Genomic DNA, 24,444 nt, shown 5'->3' on the forward strand with positions numbered 1-24,444 from the left:
TTTTTGTGAACATTAAAGTTTGAGAAGCATTGGTCTGGGTCAAGACTCAGTAAACTTTTTTCTGTAATAGGCCAGATAATAAATATTTTAGGCTTTGTGCACATCATTCTCTATTGCTGCTACTCAACTTGCCCATTCTAGCATAAAATCAGTCATAGACAATATACAAATTAATGAATGATTGTGGCTATATTCCAATAAAATTGTATTTATAGACAGCAAAATTTGAATTTCCTAGATTTAGAATTTTCACATGTCATGAAATCTCATTCTTTTGACTTTTTACAACTGTTAAAAGAAATGTGAAACCATTCTAAGCTCGTGAGCTGTACAAAAACAGGGGACGGGCAAGATTTGGCTCCTGGGCTTTTTTGCCAACCATTTGTCTAGGTGAATAAATGGGCCATTTATAAAGGTAGGAAATAGAGAGACAGTTTGTTGGTGGTATGTGTTGAGGTCCATGTATTATATCACTTTTCAAATGAATATGGATATTGGAGGTAAAACAAGCTTAATTAGAAAGCTTTTTATAATTGTATGCTGAGAAATCTTCCTCTCTCCTCTAAGATCCTCCCATAACTTCTGGTTCATTCAATGAGTTTTTTGCCATTGAGGACAGAGAAACCCAGTACAGCATATTTTGGACAGGAGACATTTAAATAATGTTAGATTGATGTCATTGAAACAAAGTATGTACCCATATTAATTAGGTAGAAATTTCAAGCAAAATTATGGGAAATGTCTATTTTTTTAAACGTTAAGTAAAGAATACTTTCAACATTGTATCAGACATTAAGCCATACTTCAGGTAAAAGTAGAACACATATTAATTAATTAATGAATCAATCAACTGTTCCATGTAGATGTTAGTCATGATTATAATACCTGTTCTTATTTTTTCTCTTCAACCTCACAGCTTTCTCCATCTCTGGTGAAAGTAGCCAAGTGGTCATGATCGCCATTTCAGCGGCAGTAGCAATTATTCTCCTCACTGTTGTCATCTATGTTTTGATTGGGAGGTGAGTTCACAGTCTGTTTCACTATTCACTTTCATTGTTGCTTTGTTTGCTGCCACTGATTGCTGTTAAAATGTGAAGAGTGTGCTCAATAAACTATTTTAACAAATAAGAATGTCTCCACTTGTAGTTCAGGTCCTCTCTTTCTCCTCCTTTTCTTTGTTTCTCCATCCTTAGTTTTGATTTTCTGCTCTACATTAAATTCCTGTCCCCGCTCTTTTAACATACACCCCTCCTCTTCTCTCTTCTGACACTACTCCTAGTTTTTACTTTCTTTCTCTAATTATCTCCTCACTCTTCAAATAACCCCAGATTTCCTTGACACTTTCTCACCCAGAACAGGGGTAACACTGCACAGCACTAATCATTACCCATAGAGACTTTACCCTTCATTCCTTCTAACAGAAGTTGTTAAAAAATACTATAAACACATTCTAAGGCCATTATAAAAACTGAACTGGAGGGTCTGCACAGTGGGAAGCAACTCTGTGTATCTCCTCATTAGGCAGCTTTCCAGGGTCCCCAGAGAGAGGGGCTTTCTTCAGAGGATTTAGAAAATATGAAGTTATTAAACTTTCACTAAAGCATTTAATTGTTTGAGGAAAATGTTTTATTTTTATGCTTTGCACATTCTGAGCATAGGTAACTATTTTAAATATATTCCTCTTATGTGTTCGCTTTCCTTGATTTACCTCCAGGTTCTGTGGCTATAAGTCAAAACATGGGGCAGATGAAAAAAGACTTCATTTTGGCAATGGGCATTGTAAGTTTCTAAACTTGGCTTTTTGTTTTGCTTCACCGCTTTAGCTTTAGCAGTTATTGATTTACAATTGGTTAACTTCCTCCTGACAAAGAGACTTCAAAAGCAGTTTTATGGAAAAACTGAGTACATTAAATTTATTTTAGAAAAAGAGGGAAATGCATGCTTCTGCATTAAATAATTTTTACATGTGTACATTTCAGCATACTTAAGCTAAAATAAAGGGTAATCTGTGGTTTACATTCAAATAACGCACATGCTAGGTAGTAGAAACTGTAGTCTGCTCTGCATGGCTGAAATGCAAAGCGTATCTTCAATTTCCTTATTACTAGTCCTTTGCTAAACTCTAAATAGGAGACTTTTCTCTTTCCTAACTGCCAAGTAAATATAAACAACCTCTGTTTATTTGAAGTGCCTTATCCCATTTTATCAACCAACCTAGAAAGAGCCTTTAAAATAAACTGTTTATTTTGCAGTTACATGATATCCAACTAGTAGTAAAGCCAGAACTTTCTCTCCACATTTTAATTTACCCTTTTAATTTTTTTTAAATACACATTTCAGAAACAAAGTGTTTACAACTAACAAGAAGACATTTTTTCTTTTTCTGGTGAAACGAATCATTCCAGGTGTTTTGCGTTCCAAACTATGGCTCAGCTTAGTGTGGCAATTACTAATCAGTAGCTTAAATAGCATGTTCTCATGGAAATTAGTACAAAGACTGTACTCATGCTTATGTGCTCCAAAATAATCTCAATATAACTAATGTAGTCTTGTAAGCATTAATTTTTTTAGTATTCACTATTGCCTTCTAAAATTATTTGCAAATTGACATGATACTTTGTATCAGCCGTTGGATTATCATCTAAAAATGATAGCTTTAGTTGTAACTCAAGTAAAAAACTTGACTACCTGTTGCTAACCTGCAGGAAGCATACAGTAGCTTGAAAATAATGCCTTTCAAAATATAAATTGATATGAGATGAAAGCAGTATAGGAGTTTGAAGAAGCATTATTTTGTTCATCCAATTGCAGAGTCTATAAAATAATTCACACAAAAAAGCCAAAGTACTACATTCCTAAAATCAACATCACATCAGTCCAGATTAATTAGGTGACCAACTCAAAAGTCTAAAAAGAATGCCTGAACAAGTTACAGGATCCTTGTCTTTCTTTTTCTGAATGCGCCCACAAAACACTAGTGTTACAATTTTTATGCATAAATTAGAGCAGTGGCATTCTTGTGGATTAAGTCACCCTCAATTTGACTTGGACAATTGTAAATATCATCTTTAGATCAAGACCGTGCTGATTTGATTTTTTTTTTTTTATGGGAAGCCTACATCTTACGAATTTTGAGCTTTGGTAAATTTCTGTGTGCCAATTATTAAACAGGTTCCTCTATCGTCCCAGTCTGTTTTGCTATTGTTTTTATGGTGGATTTTTGTTGAAACTTTAATTTTTTTCAAACGCACAATATCCTTATGACAAACAAAAGAGAAATGCATTTCATCCTGGCTGCAAAGGCATAAAGTAACTTATATGCATGTCATAAACTTTCTGCCTCTTAATACTACAGCTGGTTTATTTCAGACCATTTATTTGGTATTACTTTAAAAAGCTCTAGCTACGAACTGTTCCCTACAGCCTTGTTACAAATCCTATAATATTGCTTCAAAAGGAAAGAAATGTGTTTCACCTCCTAAGATCCTGTCCCCTTGCCCTTTCTGGCTGGGCCTTTTTACTTCTTTGCTATCCTTAGGGCAACTCATGCTGGTAAAATGGAAATGTAAATTATTGTGTTTGCACAGAATGAGCTGTAAAGTAGTGCAGCTTAACACGTGTGCATGTGTTTATTACCTGGTTTTCATGACAGAGCCCAGTTACTCTGTATGTTGCCCTTAATTATTGGTGTGAAGGGATTATGTGCCTCGCAGCCTGAATCACCTGATTCCTGGAATCTCTGGGGTCAGCAGTTAAAGATCAGCAGCCAGTGCTTCTACAGCGAACAGACCATTTTACTTGGGGGTGTATATGTTTATGTTTGTTTTTTTCCCCCAAATGTCTTATGGATGGAAAAGAAATTCACCTTATTTTAATTAATAGCAATTAATAGGATTCATTTTATTTGGGAATGGTTATTTAATTTTCAAATTATTTAGTAATAGTAGTATTGCATATAGGTATCCATCATACATATATTCTCTACAAGCTGACTGGTACTTAAGGGTAAATCTAAATCACACAATTTCAAGTCTGTTTAAGGCCAATGCTTATTTAAAATATGTGAGACATTGTTCCTAACAACTCATTTTATAATCTTTGTAAATTCTGATGGCAGGAAATCTCCCCCACGTTAATTTTCTTAACTTCAGCAAAGTAAAGGAGTTATAATTATGTACAAAACAGTTCCATTTTACCTTATGCTTAAAGTATCATTTTATTTCCTTGAAAAAGATTGCTAGATTTCTTTACCTTACTGTTACTAAGTAAAGGCAAATAAAAACTGGAAGATCACACAATATAGGGTTGATCTGATATGAGTTTTCATCCTTAAAATGTAACTAAATTGACTAAATGAAAAGACTCCAACAAGATTTTATTTCCTAACATATTTTAGTAATGGTTACTTACTTTTACAATTTTTCTTACTCCACATCTAGAAAAGTATGATAACTTTTCCTTAATCTTAAAGAAGTTTCTTCTTTTAAAGGTAAAGGGTTTTAGTACTGATAATGTTAGAAGTTATTTTAATGTAACAATAAAGCACAACAGATTACTGTATTAAAGGGTGACTCTCCCATCTGTTTTTATAGGAAGGATTCATGCTTATATGGAAGAAGCATATAAGCTGATCTGTGAGCTCAAAAGTAATGGACATTTCTAAGTCTAAATTCTACCATTAGGAAACATCAATTATATTAATAATTGTAAATAAATGTTCTTAACAATAAAAACACTCATTAGGGCAATGAGCTCTATCAATAAATTGAGTGAGAACTATGCAACAGTTTCTCATGCTAGGCATTTGAATAGTATAGCTTTTTTTTTTTTCTCAGAGCCCTAGCTTGTCTTTTTTGCCAAGATATTCAAGATGAAAAACTCAAAAAGTGAAGTTCTCACTTCAACAGCTACTCCACTCAGAGTTTGTCCAAAGCAAGGGACAGAACTTGTATTTCCCCATTTCTGTGGATATTGACTTCTAGATAGTGGTGTCCTTTCAAATTATCCACACCTCGCCTCAAGCTGGATAGCGGCTGCTCTTTTGTTGTAGCTGTATCAGCACCAGGCAGAAGTAGGAGTCGTGTTAGCTTTTCTTCTGCATTCTCTATTTGCCCTCTCACCACCATCCCTGCTTTCTATTATGCTGTGTCAAAGTCATGCAAATAATAGCTGAGGAAAATAGAGTTTTTACCTAACCTGTCTCTCAGCCACCATTTCTTTTACAACAGTTTATTCTCACACTTATGATTTTTTACTCAAAATCTCTATGAAAGCTTCACAAGAACTTAAATCGTAATGCATTATAGCTATGGGTTTCATGAAGTTGTCTTGTAGTTCAAAGAATTGATCATTTGTTAACACATACTGTGAAATCCTAGACTTGTTGGCCTAATGTTCATTGTACTGAGGCTTCCCAGAAAAACTGCGGGCATCTGCAGTCTCCACAGCTATTTAATACAAACTACAAAACTAACTCAAAGAAACGATTGGTTCACGCAGGGTGTTCAATTACAACTTTCCCAATGAGATTCTCCCATTATGAAGTAATATTGGAAACAGTAATATCTGATTTCATTTGTTATAATTTAATATAATGAATGAAAATATATTTCACTATTAAGTATCCATATTCTGTGCTAAAACACACTATTAAGTATCCATATTCTGTGCTATGAATGTTATCAAAATTAAAAGCAAAATCAGTAGTCTTAGCAGATATACCATAGGAGTTACATTGCAATTTCCTTTAATGTTAGATCATATTTATATACTTTAGTAGATCTTAGAATCACTTTTTTAAAACTCAGGGTTTTTGTTTAGAGAAAGTTAATTTATTGAAAATTGCAAATTGTCTCCACTGTTATTTTTCCAAATTATAGGAATCTTATTAACATTAAATCAAATTAAAATGATTATCCTGTATCAGTTGTCTGTAATATTTTAACTACAGGATATGAACATTTTTACCTTCAGAATAATTTAATGAATAAATATAATATGAAGGAGATTTTTATTTAATAAATTACATATATGACTTACGTTTGGAACTTAGCTCCTTAGCGCCATTATTCAACTCATAGACAATATTTATTTTACTTCTAATTATGTTATAAAGCTATACAATATGATTATACTTAACTGATACTATATTGGTGTGTATACATGTATGTATTATATATACACACCAATATAATAAATAATACATACATGTATACACATACTAACAGCTTAAAGTAGATTTGTAATTACAGTGGGACATTTTGATTGTGAATGTTAATATAAGCAGTACAGTGTCAGAAGGTATGCCATTATATATCATTTAATTTATCTATAATTGCAGCCATTATCTCACCTTATAATTGTATTGAATTATTTTCCAATCTTGCATTGTAATACATATCTGGTTATTATAACATTTGTGTAATCATAAATATGCAATAGCATAATGGTGTTCACTCACTGTTGCTCCTGGTAGTAATGACTAGGTCTAATCAATTCTGAATTATCTTTCTTCTTAAGATCCCCTTTTTTGAGTATGCATTTTCCTTCTGATGTTTTTGCAAAGAAAGCTCCTCATTGTGGTTCCTTTATATAATTCATCATAGAGAACATGTTTTCTTAAATTTTTCAACACTTAGTCCAATGTCACTGCCAGTTTCTGTGATACTACAGAATAAACTGAAGGTTGTGCACCTTATGGGGTAGGGATTTTTTTAAACCAATAATGCCATAAAATTTGATCTATAATTGTTTGTACAAATCTAGCTACAATTGCACCTTTCTTTCTTTCCTCAAACAGTAAAACTTCCAGGTCTCAGGACTTATGTTGACCCACATACATATGAAGACCCTACCCAAGCTGTTCATGAGTTTGCCAAGGAATTGGATGCCACCAACATATCCATTGATAAAGTTGTTGGAGCAGGTAACCACAATGACCCTACTGCCAACTTAGTACTGTATGTGAATCACGATTGCTCAGTCTCTGAAACCTAAGTATATTGCTAAAGAAATGGGAATTTTCTGATTTCATGATCAAAGGCAAGTAATAAATAAGTGCAATATTTAATGGAATGTAATGAGTTCAAAGGTGCCAGACTTACCGGCTCACAGACCATGGCTGCTTTTGATTTATTAAATTTCTGATGTGACAGCAGCAACAACTCAATCTTCCCATAGCTGTGCTGATCGTGTGTCACAAAACCTATTTGGCTAAATAAGGATAACTGGATAAAAGTCTATTTCAATTTAGACAACCCAGGTAATTTGAAGTTTTCATTTTCAATTTTAGAATCATGTTTGGAATTAAAAGAACAAACAACACAAAGTAAAATCATGACTCATCTTACATAAATTTTATCACAACACTCTTGAGTGGATATTTTAAATAATATAAGGTGCTCCATTTTAACGCTTGCTTGATTTTGAATAATCTTATTGTGTTAAAGCTTTTTTTTATAAATATACCTTTGTTCTAATTATAATTTAAACAATGATAAATTTGTTAACAATCACTTATTAAGTGATTAATAACAGTTGCATATTTATAAGAAAAATTTCACTTATTTGTAAAATAACAGTATTTCATATACTTACACATAAACACATAATATGTGCAGTATGCATGGAAATAAAACTACTATTCAAAAGTAAAAATGAACCATGCTCAACAATAAAAAATTTTGTACCATCATCTAATCCTTCAATGTCACTCCCCAAAGCAAACATAAACTAGTTATGTTGATACAGGAATTCTCTGTGTAACATCAGATCACATTTTCTGCAAGTACTGTATTTATATATTTATGAGTGATGTGTCTTTACAAAAATGTACATGTAATGCTTTGTTTCTTTTTCTATACACCAAAGTAGTACTGAAAAATCAAGCAGTAGTTAGTATGCGAACAGGACAATCTTGTAAATATAATGTTAATTTACTAGAGCTTCTCTTCTAATTATCTTAATTTCTTATCCTAAAATTTACATGTGCAGGTAACATTAAAATATGAAACTTGTGTTCATAGAAGGAAAATGGAGTAGTAACTTCTTTTTTACAATCTAAGACTTGAGAGTAAACATATTCACTGTACATCTGTGCTGATCCAGTGCCAAAACAGATATATATTGTTTACTCTGTTTCATTTCTTCAGTCCTGACTTCTGAACAGCTCCATGATGCAGAAGGGTTTAGTCTGGCTGGTTTTAATGTTTCCTCACAAGAGTGCACTTTTCTCCAGCACGGAGTCTGCGGTAGCAAATGCAGCACGAGGACTTTGAACACTCAACTGGAGAATATGTTGAGAGGAGGAAAAGGTTACTTATGCTAAGCCACTGTCCAGAAGCCAGGCAGACATTATTATGATGTTGAAATTTAGGTACCTCTCCACTGATAAAATATCTTTATATAGTTATTATTGACAGACTCAGATATCCAGAACATAGTGATTTGGGAAAAAGCACACCACTGAAAATAGCAGCTGATAAATGAGATAAGGGGAGGTCTATTTATACTGAATCACTTAATCCCTGATGCTCATTAAAGATTAGAATAGAGCCTCCTTCCTATTTCTGTCTTCAAGTATATATGTAAATTATTAGATATATGCCCATGTTCAGGGTTTTGCAGCCAATATTCACATTTGCCACATTAAGAACAACAAAACTGTACTTATTTGCAAATAGTTATACTTTTCCTGAAATAATTCAATATAATGTACACACCCAATTCTAGACTGCCTTGATGACCTTTCAGAGGGTTTGTATTTACCAAGTTAGAAAATGAAATTATTATTCCTAAAAGCTAACAATTTGTTGAACATTTTGTTTTGTAAAATGTAAAATATGTACACAAATAAATAGTATAATAATAAATAAACCTGTATGTTACTCATTTCTAAAATAGCTTTTATAACAATGAACAAATGGCAACCTTGTTTGGTATATACATTCACCTACTTCCTACATTCTTAATCTTAAAAAAAAGTCATTTATAAAAATTTAATAATTATTCTAAATTGATTACCAACTGGCTTCCATTGTTAGAAAGGCAAACCTTTCAGCCAACTACATAACTTTCAGAGTCAATTAAATTTACAGAAAGAATATATATATATATATATATATGCTAATTCTCTTAAATTTCTGTCAGAAATTTTACATAAATAAATTGATGTTATGGAAACTCTCTTGTATACATTGGACTATAGAAAGAATTATACTTATACTATAAATGATAAAACTAAGACATGAATTAGCTTCCCACAGTAGTAGATTACTGTAAGTGAGGAATTCATGACTACAATTCCTAATTTTACTCCTCAATCCAACCATTCTTTCAACGATTGAGTACTAAAAATTTCTGAAGACAGTAAATACTTAGTAAGTCCTTAATTTATCCTGTGCATTCCCATGATATTTAATCTTATTATCCTTTTTAGATAGGTATTATTATCTCCATTTCAGCACATGAATAAACAAAAGCTGAGAATTTGAATAGACTTGTTTGGATCAAATGAAAAACCAAAATTTGAATCTTGTACTTTCCAAATTTAAAGCCCATGCTGGACACTGGAGATCATAATAGTGTCTTCTTCATAGTATTTTTTTTGAGGATTAAACAAGATAATTTGTGCAGGGGACTTAGCTGACACAGAAGCATTGTTCAATATGTGTTTTTATTATGCTTACTTTATGAAAACAGTAGAAGGAGGTTAGGCTTTAAAGCTAGTGTTGGAAAGAGTCATTCTATTTAAATGTTGGCTTTTTTTAATTGTTTAAATGAAATTAGCATAAGAAATTTTATTTTGAGCAGCTTTTACATTGTGCATTTTAATCAGAATACAGTCCCCATTCTTATAAACATACCTATTTCAAAGAGCAAATAAAATTGCCGCACTTATTAGATTTAAAAAATCAAGATCTAGTAGCCATGCTTTTATCTAGAAATGACAAGATCTGAATTTTTGTTTCATATGGGTGCAAAGTTAATTGAATAAGACAATATAAAACTTGGCCAGATGAAACTATCGCAAATTGCATTTGCCCAGTCTTTGTTAACTTTTACAATACAGTTCTTTTATTTTTTATTTTTAATCTTTTTCTATTTTTAGCAGCTTTATTGAGATACAATTTACCAACCATAAAGTTCAGCTATTTAAGTATACAATTCAGTGATTTTTAGTATATTTTCAGAGTTGTATAACCATAATTGCTATCCCAATGCAGTTATTTTAAATTATTAAAAATATAATTGAATTAATATTAAGCATTTCTATGTCTTTTATAATATATTGGTGGCTATTTGTAGTGTTTATCTGATGAAATAATCACATTACTAAATGTGGGGATTTTTAAAAACTAGCATTGCTGAAACACAATTTTCATGAATTTTGAAGGTAAATATATACATGTACATGTTTATGTGTCCAGGTGTCCCACTTACAACAAAGAACACTCTTAATTGGCTCATTTAAAATTTGAACTCCTACTTTTCATATCTCTAGTATGCTCTCCTTTACAAATATATGTCCAGTAAGACATGAGCCTTGTTATCGCCATCATTACCATAACCATCTCTTACATTAACATAGAATTTGGCATTTTATAAAGCACTTTCATATTCTTTGTCAGTTTGATTTAAACAGAAACTCTTAAGGGGTAGTTAGGCAATTTATCCTTTAGGTGGGTCTGAACTCAGAGAGATAAATAGTGACCAACACTTAGAAGTCACCTACTGTGTGTCTGGCACTGTTTCAAGTACTTAACATACATTAGTTCCTTTAATCCCACAACAGCTTTATGAGGTAGATACAATTAATGTCCCCCATAGAGATAGGAAAAGATAGGTACAGAGAGGTTAAGTTACTTAAAATCACACAGCTAATATGTGGCAGAGTCTGAACTGGACCCGAAGCAATTTGGCTGCAGGATCCATGCTCTTAACCACAGTTCTGTACTATCACTCCTGTAAACTGACAAGTGACATGTCACTTAGAATATGTGATTATGACATCTACATTTAAAACATGCTCTATTATACCATGTTGATGTGTGATAATGGCAGAACTTTCTGGTTTTCCCAAGCTTAGTGTTTACACAAAGTGAAACAAAGTAAATGGGAGCTCTCTGATAATGTTCGGATAACCCTATATGAGGAAAGAAACTCTTACTCTTGTTTACAATTCTGAGAATAATTTTATCACACCATAACTTCTCTTTCTCCTAATATTCTCATATCTAAATGGCATATTCTTCCTTCGAATTATCAAGATCAATGAACTTTCTCAAGTTCTACTCCCTGATTCTTTCTGTATCCTAAGGAACACTATAGCTGTAGATATCATTATCTTCTCTACACTTCCTCAAAGGGAATAAACTAGTCATGTCTTGTTTACCATTATATCTATCTCTGTGTGTTTTATACTGTATGCAATACAGTTGCTATTATGAATATTTATTAAATAAATGCATGAATATCTGCTTTTGGATTTTAAGTGACTTTGCCAAATTAAAGCATAAGTCATTGCTTTGAAAACAGGGCAAGAATGGATTTCTGGGAATGAGTCAAGCCTGGGGAAGGTTAAAGCTTCCCAGGGAGAGAGACACCATTTGTAGTAATGTAGTTGGCAAATCAATAGGACAACCTGCTACTTCTGTGGATCAAACCACTTGCTTGAAAACAAAAATAGAGAAGAATCATATCACTTCAATCTGACTGACACGTAGGGCATGAAGCTCATAGAAAATTCACAGAGAGAAAATTGGACCAAGATTATGATTCCACTCCATCAAGAGCCAAAATTAATCATATAATTAATTCTAAAATATTTCAGGAAAAGCTCATTTGACATTAAAAACTATTTTTAATGTGATGCAAAACATATCTGATAATCCACACTATGTTAGAAGTTCTTCTGTGAACAAAGGACATTCTATAGAACTCCCATGTGGCAATCATCATGGCAGCATGGGTACAGATAAATAAATGTAAAGGGTATCTGCTCTAAGTGAGCTCCAAATGTAATGAATTGATGATTAGTAAATCTCTCAGTAAAAATGTATTTTGAAGGTAGTGTCCATACTAGTTCTAGGCAGTTTTATATCAACTGGACTGTAATATTTAAAAGTCAGTAACACTCTATATGGGACAAATTCTGGATTAATTGCACATTGAAGACTTTTTTTTTTTAAATTGAAGAAGATGAATCTAAAATATTTCTACAGTATTTAGATAAGGCATGTTGTTTTTATTTGATACTGTTATATTGTTGTTGTCCTCCAGAAGCCCAGAGACTTTTATAGCTGGTATGTCAGTAAAGCAACACACCAATACTCCAATAAAATAAATTGATAGCAGATGCTTTCCTTCTCATTTTTAGAGTCTGAATATATAGCCAAATTGGCCCTCGGTAAAAACAGAATTGTTAAAATATCTGAAATTTAATCCAATGCTCACATTTAATCACTGTTGGTGCTGTCCTGTTAATTTCTCTGAGGTAATGGTAGCTATGACAACAAGGGGTAAAAAATCTAACATATGCAGCTTTCAACTTACCTCTCCTTTTACATTACATTATTTATAGTGTCGTACTTTAAAGTATATGGAATTTTCACAAGGTTCATTTTCCAACAGGGGGTGACTATCCTGAGGTTTTCTAGGCAGTTTCATATGATTATCTTTCAAAATAATTTGGAGTACTAGAGTGTACATCTTGCAGGTCAAAGGCACAAATATTTTAAATGGAAATTTTGAAATAAAACAGTTGCTCTCTACTGATGAATTTTTATTATAGAATTCCTTACATTTTGTTGCTGTTCTGCTTTATCACAGGTGAATTTGGAGAGGTGTGCAGTGGTCGCTTAAAACTTCCTTCAAAAAAAGAGATTTCAGTGGCCATTAAGACCCTGAAAGTTGGCTACACAGAAAAGCAGAGGAGAGACTTCCTGGGAGAAGCAAGCATTATGGGACAGTTTGACCACCCCAATATCATTCGACTGGAAGGAGTTGTTACCAAAAGTAAGTAAAGTAGTCATAAGACCTGTGTTTCCGTATGTTGAGCAAAGGTTGTTTAAACCCAACCCCAACCATTTAAGAATTTTGGCTTTTTTTCATAAGTATCTCAGTTTTACCAAAAAGAAAAGTTTAGGAATAGCATGCCTTTCTTTGACAGTAGAGCAGACCTTTAAATAATATTCTATTGACAGTACTGTTTTAGACCTCAAAAAATTTAAAAAAATACTAGAAGCCACACATTAGACCATTTAAAGTTACGCTGATTAGCAGATAGTTAAGAGAAGAATTGTGGGGAATTCTCGGCTATGTAAGTAGCAAAGAAAAACAATGACTCAAGCTTGACAGGAACTCCCAGCTAGCTGCCTTTTCTTTTATTGTTCATCAGTTTTATTTAAAAGTTACAAATCTTTAACCTCCTCCCACCCCCTGCATCCCTGCCTTTAGGAAAATTTTGGGAGTCTAGGAAATGCTTCTGAGCTGTACAGATTGGAATCACAATAGACCCAAGGCCGTTTCTTGGTTCTCTGTGGATTTTAAATAGTTCTGATCTAGAAACCCAGGTGGATTCTTACTGCTCTGTGGAAGCTCTGGCTCACAGCCCATGATAGAGATGTGAACTTATTTCCATGGTGGTTTCTCCAGCAGGGCTCAAAAGGGATCCTGTGAGGCGGATCTGTGTTTTTTGGCTCCAATCCCTATATAAGTCTCTTGAGAATACTCTGGGACATTTTTCCTCAAGATTTTGGAGCTCAGGATGAAGAATAAGTGAAATTGGCAGCAAACTTTTTAGAGTGAAAGACAACATATGGCAGGGAATTTGGCATCCTTTAGGGGATAATTCATTGGCACCACATTTACATACTCTATGGTTACCAACAGACATATTTTTCATAATGATATTTCTCTTTACCATTATATAGAGCATTTTCCAAATGGCACTAATACCTATTCTCACTTTAGCATGACTAAAAAGGCATTTCCTTCCTCATGAGAGCATGGTTTAATTGAAATAGACTTTGATTTCCTTTTGAGTTTTCATATATAAAAAGTGGAATTAAGAATTTAACAATGTGGAATAGTTCAACATATATTGTAAGCCCATATTAATTCTTATAAGGCTTTTTATTTGTTTGCCTATGTACTCTACAAAACCAGGCCTTATTAATAGAAATATTTTCTGATAAAAAACATTCTTAAATTTTAAGTTAATAATTAATAAAAAATGGGCATAAGTAGTAAGGATTGGGAAAATGTATGAATCCTTTGTTCTTTCTGAGCAAGGCTATACTGTTTTATGTCTGTACAGTTACAGTATCATGTCTCATTGGGATTTTAGTGTCATTTAGCCATTTAATGTTCTCCATTACATCTGCATCAAGTGGTTGCCTTTTAGCTCTTGAGCCTCCTGGGAAGAGAAAACTCCCTTGTACTTATGAAGCCATTCTTCTAACCCTCAATTTTTACAAGTTTTTCATTATGAAGTATCTGTTATGTGCCCACATTATACTATGACATTATTTCCTTCTTACCACTACCCTGTGAGTTAGACATGATAATTTCTCTCTTACATTTGAACAAACAATAACTGTAAAGGGTAATTAGCTTGTATAACTAGAAAGTGCTAGAGGTAGCACTGGGAACTTGTTCTGTTCATTTCACCCCATCCCCAAATGAACCCAAACAGGTTTCTACTTGTCTTTTCCTGTATTCTACTTATTCTTTTATATCGTTACTTTAAAAATCTTCTCTAACATAGTGAGACATTCCTCAATCTTCAAAAATTTCTGGAACTATTAATAATCCTTAATATCTAAAACAAAATATTAACTCTCAAAGAGGGCAAAAACCCATGTTATTTGATGACAAGTGACTAAAATAAATCCTGGATCATAATAGATACTTAATTTACCAATGTTGAAAAATAAAAAAAAATATTGATGAAGGAAGGAAGGAAGAAAGAAAGGAAGGAAGGAAGGAAGGGAGGACACAACAATATCTTTTAACAATAGGTCTTTCTTTAGTATTTGATTCATTAAATTGAATACACTTTTCAAAGGAGTGCATTTAAATAACTACTTCTATCACCCAGAGAGTGATGAAAAAAAATGATTACTTTTTAGCTTGAATAGAATCATAAACTAACTTCTTCAACATGTGTAATTAAGAAAAAAATGAGCTAAAAGTCACTATCACACAAATATTAGGTTCTAATTTAAGCTTACTAATAAACTCACTCTATTATTTTGTCAGTCATGAGTTGACTTTTTTGTTTCAGTGTTATGAATTATGAAAGCTACTCCTTATATTTTCCTGTTTCCTATAAATGCATTTACTGGATGATAAGCAACATTAAACTATAAATATTGTGGCAAATTTCCTTTAGATATAAAACTGAAACAATTAAATATAGATTATGGTAGACTGACAAATCTATGAAACAATCTCTAAGACAAAAAATGTAGAAAAATGCACTAAAATGACTTTTAAAAATTGCAGATATTATATATTAAACATCTTACTCAAGCCGACTCTGTAACATTCTAATATGGATTACAACTGCCTTATTCTTAGGGTGAGAGTTCTAAATTTGATATATCTCCCTGGTCAAATAAGCATGTAAGAAGCTGCCAAATCTGACTATATAAATCCCAGTCATCTCATATATTGTAAATATAATAGAGTAGTAGCCCTAGAATTAGATTTTGAACTCCTTGGTGGCATATTTATAAGCTCTTAGTCTGGCACCCGGTAACATCTGAGAGGAAATAGAAACTCCTTACAATAAAGTTGACATGTTGTATTTAACACACACACACACACACACACACACACACACACACACAGAGCGATTGTGTCTCCAAAAGAAGCTATTTATTCTACTGCTATTATTGTCTTTGTTTCCTGAGATTTCTAAAACAATCCACCTGCAGAGATCAGAAAGCACATCTATACATGCACACATGCACACACACACACACAACTAGAGTGATGCAGAGCTTATAATTTAATGAACAAAATAGTATTTTCAAAAGCAGACATATCAGTATCTAGATTAATAATCAATGATCTGAGTTCAAGTTCTGAAACAACCTTACTCCTCTGAGAACTCCTACAAATCAGACAATTCACACATAATTCATTTCTTCGCTTGTAACAAAATTAAACAGTACTACTTTACTGTTTTTAGACACTAAAGATCAAATGAGATTAGATAAGAATATATTAAGTGGCAAAGAACTGTGCAAATCTAAATTACTCCTCTGGTTGTTTGAGATTTTACCAATCAATTTGGATGTATAGAAAAAAATTCTTGAAAATAATTCTTTTTTTGCTCAAAGATAAATCTGTTTATTATTGTTATTCAATTGTGTGCTTTGAAACACTAGGTCAAATACAATGTATCATTTTCAAATCATTTGAAGAAAACTTTTATTAAAGCTTTTTATTCAGTCATTTTATTTTCATTTAGCCACAAACAATTTTAATGTTTTTGAGCCTGATGGTCTTAAACAGGAGAAGGTGAGAGAGTCTCTGATCTTCAAAGTAGCAGAAAGCGGGGGGCACAGGCTCTGCTCGCAACAAGGTACTAACATGTGTTATCAATTTTAGCTGAAGTTCAAAAGGATAGAACTTGTTCTTAGCAAATGTTTGATATTTCTGCCATCACACCATTAGTCAAATAATGTTCAGACTCCAAGAACACCTTCCATTGGCCACTTTTCACCTAGTGAAATAGAAGGAATTCTATTGGATGAGATTAATGTATTTTGTCTTGCATTATTTTCAGGAAATTTTAAAAAATTACCATGTAACTTAAGTGTAACTTTGCATTATTGAGGAATGTCATGGGCAGAACGTTAAGATGATTTTCATAATTAAAACCTATCTGTAGTGGCGTGAGTATCCACTTTCACTAAAAGCTTAACCATTGGCTTCCAGTTGCCTGTTTCCCTGCATGTACGGTAAGGACACATTTCTGAATAAGAGGTCATCATTTAGTAACAATGCCAAATTCTAGTTATTTTCTGTTTGTTTCTCTCTAAAAATATTCTAAATTTATCTTAAGTGTACTACACTTCATGTCATCTTAAAAGACAATACATACGTTGTACTTAATATACTAGCAATTTACAGAGATAGTTTGTTAGGATAACAAATTTTGGAAACTCTAATGACCCAAGTTTTATCACGCATTCATGGCTGCAAATTGTTAAAATGAGTTCAGAACATGTCTGTCTAAGTAACCACATCAACAAAATTAAAAAATCACTGCTCGATATATTAGAAAAATATAAGACAGGGAATGTTATTTTTACATATTTAAACAGCTTTTGTTACTTCTTCATCACTGTCCCCTTATGTCCCTTGGATGAATAGGCCATTTTGACTTATACAAAAGCGTGGTATTGTGTATTTTTCTCATTTATATATATGTATAGGATGGTTTTCTGATATTTTTGAAAAATTAAGATCAACTTACAAAATTTGTTAGACCATGATTTGTGTGTGCCCAAAGACACCATTTCTAGAGCACTGGTTTACATATACAGTAAATCTCCTAGAGAAAGAAGAAATATGATGAAGCACTAGTTTAGTAGCTCTCTGAATAACTGTGGTCTTACACAACCTTTGCAGAAAGGGAGAAAAAGTATCACTTCTAAATGCCGAGGCTAGTAATATCTTGATACCAAACTATACAGCTATTATCAGAATGTATAATAACATTATTGTAATGCATAAACAAAAATTTAATAACACTAGAATAATTGTGAAGCCATATCTGAAAGTGTATCAAAAAAGATACTACACCATTTCCCAAGTGTAGTTTATTCCAAGTATGAAAAGTTGGTTTTGTATTTAACAATTCTAAAAACTCATAACATGAATAGGTAATAAGAAAGTTCTATCTTAATAAATGCAAAAAAATAAACTATTTTAATTTTAATTTTTTATTAGCACATCATACATAGAAAATATGTATTCCTGATAAAGGTATGTAAACAGCCCCCAAACAAACACAAACAAACCTACAAATGTCACATTTAATAGTAAAACTTTAAAAGCATTTCTTTTCAAGAAAAAACAAAAAGCCTGTTGTTATTATTATTTCAATTCAGTATTGTACAGGATATCTTAAACCTTTTTTTTTTTGACTTTTACAAATAAATCAGCTCCTTTATTTGCATTATTTTGAGCACTCTGATAATGACAGTCTTCACTGATATTTTTGAAATCCTGTTTTTTGTTAAATAAGCTTTTCCAATTAGGTAAGCAAATAAATAAAAGATAGAAAGCTTGGAAAGGAGAAAAAAACAAAACTTTTTATGAAATCAAACAACATATTAAGAGTATTATATACATTCATTCCACTTACTGTATGACTTACATTATTGTGCTTACTGCATGACTCAGCTCTAACTAGCATAATGGACAGTAAATTAGTTGTTATCTTTGAAGATGTTGAATTTCGTTTCAAGTTAAGCATAAATAAATATAAATATTTTTCAAGCAGCTGAATGTAAAGCATTCTATGTGTTAGGACTGATAGAGTAGGGTTGGTTAAGGAAGTCTTGGAGAAAGTGTTTCTCATCCTGATTTAGAAGAAAGAAATTATCTCTAGCCAGTCTGAAATTATAGACCTAATTTGATCAATTGTAACTGGCACAGTGGTAGGTGTTGGATTTAGAACTACAGACAAATGGGCTTGGTCTTTGCTCTCATTAACTCATAGACGTAATAGGGGTCATTTCCACACAATAATGTCTTGATTAAAATGGAATTTGGAAGACGTTGCCCTGTAATTTTATAATGATTTAATAAGAAACCCACAAAAGAAAATACCCAACTCAGCTCAATATTTCATTTCAATATTTCAGTTCAATATTCATTATAATATTGTTATCAGTTAGGTATGATATGTGAAAATCTATGATACATTTTTTATTCTCATCAAAGATGATTCAAATCTTCTTTCCTGGAAATAGGCAAATTTTGTCAATTTTTTTCAACTTTCCATCTCCCGTTTTTTTTTTTTTTTTTACCTCCATCCTGACACTGACTATATAGATTGCTAGCGGCTAAGGTCAAAGGTTTTGATTTTATAATATACCCTCATTAGAGTGTGTTTAATCCTTTTGAAAATAAGACATAGAGTGTTAGACCCAATGACTGTTGTTAATAGGGAGTTAATAGCATTTCCATTTGAAATCATTAAATGTAAATATTTAATAATGTTTCAATATCTGATAAACAGTTTATGTTTGAATGAAAATATTTTAATCTGAAAAACAAAGTTTGTTAGAAAATTTCAAAGAAAATATCTTTATGACTGACTCTTTATATATGTATATATATATATGCGTATGTATGTGTATATATTTCACATTATTCTACTCTTTATAAGAAATGTGATTGAGAAGGTTGTGTTAAACTAGCTGGTGCTGAATCTGGAATTCTTAGACATTTTGAATCACATTTCTTCTGTCATCAAGCGGCGATTCAATGACTAGTAATAGCTCCGAGCCACTGGGGATAGTTGGGAAAAGGAACTGATTATAACAGACTGATTTGCTTCCCTTTACTTTACAATTGTGAAAGATCACCATTTTATCTAAACTCATAAATCAACTTGAGAACAAAAGCAAAACTCCACTGCAAATTTTGTTTTGCTCATTTTTGATGGTTTCATTTCAGCAAGTCATAGAACAGTACTTTCATTGAGTTTAGTATGTATACCCAGATGTGTTTTGGGGTTTCTGAGAGCCGCAAATGATACAAACTTTGTCTGGAGGAAGACGATCATGTCATTTGTAAATCAAAATACACCTGGAAGAACATGCAAACTTGAGTACAAATACATGGCATAATGTGCAGATGAGCTGGCATTTTATAATAATTTCCCACCACATTTAATGCATGTTGGAACTAGTTCTCGCCACTACAGAAGTCTCTTTTTCTTTAACCCTATTTACCATAATCAAAATCACAAGGGAAACCCTAAGTCAAGATACTGTTTTCCAAGGTAGAATATTTGTGATTCTGTTTACTCTTTGTACATTTGATTTGCAGAATCTTTGAACGTAATGCAAAGCACATTTTCAGACTTGCCCATCTTAACTGATGTGTTTACAATTACCTGAATTCTAGAGTTAAATGCACGCTGATGTGATTTCTGAATGGTCATGGGGCTTTGACTTAATTGACTGGTTTGATTTTTCAGCTACTTTTATTTCCCTTCCCAAACATTCCACTAGACATGCTAATGAGAAATGGTCATAAGACTGGGAGCCAGAAGGAAAGGAGTGATAAGTAAAGGTCTGAGTAGTATAAAAATGCAGTAACTGTCCAATGATATTGAGAGTTGGTGGTGTGAGGCAAAATATCTGTGACTGCATTTGAAGTGTGCATTGAATTTTGGTAACATATCATTCCTCCCAGCACTGTATGAAGGAGGAAAGACAGAAACTGATGGTGATTTATAGAAAGTACACATATGCAGGATTTTATTCATTCATTCATTTATTCATTCATTTCATTTCAGGCCAGGCATCTAGAATCAAACAGTCTCTAGGGAACTGATACTAATTCAGGAGAGATCTAAGTTTCCAAGGAAATGGTGAATCTTCCCTTTCTTTTTGAATATTGTTTAATCAAAGTTTAGTTGGAATTTTGATAAAGCAAATTCTGGGGGCTCAAGGTTTTGACTGAAGCAACTTTTCAGATATTACTACATTAACTAGATAGATGTTATATGGAGCCTTAAAAACATAAATCAGTGTCTTAACGGAAAATAGATCAATGTATCAAGTGGTTGTAACATGTATAAAATTATCTCAAAAACTATAGAATTTAAATAGATTTTTCCTTAATAAATAAGACATAATTCCTGGAATATATTCAAATTACTGAATGTAAAAGTGTAACCTTCATGATGCTAACTCATAATTTACATTATGTACAAATCAAAGAGTTTTTTACACATGAAAGGAAAAAATCAAGAAAAGGAAGGTATTTCCTAGCATCAGAATGGCAAACTAACCTCATGATAAATAAGACACATAGGAGGAAAAGTTGTGTTATACAGTTATGTGTACATTAATGTTTGCTTAAAATCTGTTATTTGCTCATGAGTTTTCAGCAGTACTCGGTTAATACTCAACTCAGGACTTCTGGACTTGGAAAAGGAGTGATTTTCCTTCCTGTAAAATGCTGGACTTATAACTAAAATAGTATAACAATAACAAAGTAAGGGAATTACAGTGTGGTAATATGTATAGGTTTTGAAATTAGAGACAGTCTTGTTTAAAATTTTCTTGACTGCTATCTAATTGTATTACCTCAACAAGTTGCTTAAACCCACAATGTTTTCTGGGTAGGAATCAGTAAAATGGGAATAATGCATATTGCTAAAGCATAAGTAAGCTGTGAGGATTAAGCGATATAACAAATGTCAAGTACCTAATGCAATGTTACATAATTCTAATCATGAAAAAAAATTACCAGTATTTCTTTTATATCAAAGCATCCTTTTTTTGGTATTTTTCTTTTTAAAATGTTAGTTTTACATAATCTTCTTAATTGTTACCATAATGTATATAGAATTATATTTTCAGCTTTGTATAATATTACGCTGTAACAATTGTCTAAAGTGCTTAAGTCTTAAGGTCATCATTTTAATTTAAAATCATCCATAGCTTTAACATGCAATAACTGACTAAATCATTATCTGTAGTGGAACATTTGTTATATTCATAGCTCTATGTATCCACTATACTTAGCACCTTTGTGTCTGATGCTTCTTCATATGTTACATTTTTCCTTCATTATCAGTTTCCGAAAGTGACAGCATAGTGTGCACAGGTTGCAACTTTTAGCTTTATAACTTGTTAGATATATGATGCCCAGCAAGTTAATTAGCCTCTGTGTCTCAGTTTTCTCATGTGTAAAATGGAAATAATAATACTTAGTATGTTAATATATAAATTAATTACACCAGCATCATGCTCACAATAAGTACTATTTAAATACATTAAAATACTGGGTTAAAGGTTTCATGGTATTTTAGGCTACATATTTGCAAACTGGTTATTACAAGTTACTGCCAATAGCAATTTTAATTTCAGTTTTATTTTCCATTTAAACATATCATTCATTTCACAATTTTTAAGTGTTAAACAAATTTTGTAAATAATTATAACTATTATTCTGAATTGTTTTGTAGAACTCATGTGTAGAATCCATAAAGGCAGAAATTTTGATGTACTTGCTCCCCACTAAGCAGCACAAAAGAGAATACCTAGCACAGTGCCCTACACGTATATATGTGTGTGTGCACATATAGCACATATAAATACCCATAGAAAGAATAAATAAATGTTAAATTCCTAACATTATCTTGGGCTTGGAGGCAGAAATAGTTGGTGTTGAAGATAAGTGAGAATTTAATTAAAGAGAGGAAAGGGGCATATTTTTTGTTTACTTGAAAGGCCTGTCAAACCAATTTAGATACTATTGGTCATGGGCCTTTGTTCTGGAAACCAATCTTCTCCAATTTTTGTGGTTTTTAAAGTTTTATTTTCTAATGAAACCTAGGGCTTTTTAAAATTTTTAAAAATTAGAAGACAGGCAAAGTTCTTACATCTCTCTAATCATCAGGTAAATCCAACTATATTATATATGTTCATTGTATAATACTTGAACTGTACTGATTATTATTTATTATTTACTGTATATCTAGGTAAGCCAGTTATGATTGTCACAGAATACATGGAGAATGGTTCCTTGGATAGTTTCCTACGTGTAAGTAAGATGCACACACATACATATATATGAATAAATTGCTGAAAACATTAGAGACACCCTCCAACATTGTGCCAAGCAATTCAGTAATCTAAGTTTAAAGTAAAACTGAAATCTTCTGAGGCTAAATAGACAGAGAAGGGCTGTAAAATTGCATATTTTTTTGCAGCATTCAAATGTTAATGGTTTATATTTTTAAAACAAATTTGTGAGTTCTTCTTCAAAAGACTCTTTTTATACTGCCAAGATTCACACTCGTTAAATAAAAATAAAAAAGAATCCTAAAGCAAGTAATAAAACCCACTGATGTAAGACAGAAAGTCTCTTTTTTAAGTAATCTCAGTCTGATATAATTATTTAATCACAGTCTGATATAAGACAGCCCATCTACTTTCCAAATATTGCTGTCTACTCAGAAAATAAGCATGTGCTATAATGCTAAAGTATACATAGTTTTAATTTAGATATATCATTTTGCTGTTAGATATGTACATTAATTTTTTAGATTGAGAAGCTTTATACATTTATCTATCATCTATCTATCTATCTATCTATCTATCTATCTATCTATCTATCATCTATATTTTTTGAGATGGAGTTTTACTCTTGTTGCCCAGTCTGGAGTGCAATGGTGTGCTCTTGGCTCACTGCAATCCCTGCCTGCTGGGTTCAAGTGATTTTCCTGCCTCAGCCTTCCAAATAGCAGGGATTACAGGCGCCCACCATCATGCCTGGCTAGTTTTTGTATTTTTAGTAGAGGTGGGGTTTCACCATGTTGGCCAGGCTGGTTTAGAACTCCTGACCTCAGATGATCCACCCTCCTCAGCCTCCCAAATTGCTAGGATTACAGGCATGAGCCACCGCACCTGGCCATATTTTGACATACTATATTTCACCATAAGAAAGTGAATATATTAAATTTACATCTATTTCAACAAATGTTACGGTCAACAATTTCATGAAGTTCAAGACAATACCAATTACCAGTCATTGCAGGCGATAAGAAAAGACATAGGCCCTGTCCTCAAGGTGCTTTTGGTGCTATATAAATTGAGATGGGCAGATGACAGAAAGATAGATAGATAAATAGATAAAGAAAATATGTAGTATCATTCATAATCATGGAGGAAAATTTTAAATTTTCTAAGACTGAGGAAGGATATGCTTTATATTAAAATCCATTAGCCAAATAAAAATTTTAATAGCAATTATTTTCACAATCATTATTTCAAAAATAAACATTTCCAAAATCAGGTGAGTTAAAATATTATGATAAATATTCTTTCAAAATTATTGTTTATAATTAAACATGGAATTTTATATTAATACATTATCTATACATTTTAAACCTTATGTTTCTATTTTAATCCAAGATTAAATTAGATTGGAAGCTGGATTATGTGATTTAGTTATCTTATTGCTTTCTATTTTGTGACTACGATTCAGAGGTGGGTAGAAAAACAAATATCCAATAAATATTTTTGACTAATTATGAACTAATTATTTATGACATTGTTTAAAAATGTAGCATCCACCTTACTTGAAACAATTCATAAAATATCAGGAAACAAAGAAGGGGAAATGAAAATTCAATCAAACAAATAAATATCAACCTAAACTAGCCACAAGATTCAT

At 32.1% G+C, this 24,444-nt stretch overlaps 1 protein-coding gene across 7 annotated transcripts in view; it reads left to right on the top strand.

Moving 5' to 3' along the window:
- The window catches only part of EPHA3 (EPH receptor A3), a 369,016-nt gene that overhangs the window by 299,364 nt on the left and 45,208 nt on the right, over nt 1-24,444 (top strand). For all 7 annotated transcript variants that reach the window (XM_516601.7, XM_009445906.4, XM_009445905.5 and 4 more), the window contains exons 8-12: nt 917-1,019; nt 1,715-1,779; nt 6,800-6,925; nt 12,829-13,014; nt 22,748-22,809. In XM_516601.7, the coding sequence (XP_516601.4) occupies nt 917-1,019; nt 1,715-1,779; nt 6,800-6,925; nt 12,829-13,014; nt 22,748-22,809 (542 nt within the window). The remainder of the gene's footprint in view (nt 1-916; nt 1,020-1,714; nt 1,780-6,799; nt 6,926-12,828; nt 13,015-22,747; nt 22,810-24,444) is intronic.

Source organism: Pan troglodytes, chromosome 2 (genome assembly GCF_028858775.2).
Source record: "Pan troglodytes isolate AG18354 chromosome 2, NHGRI_mPanTro3-v2.0_pri, whole genome shotgun sequence".
NCBI classification, from domain to species: Eukaryota; Metazoa; Chordata; class Mammalia; order Primates; family Hominidae; genus Pan; species Pan troglodytes.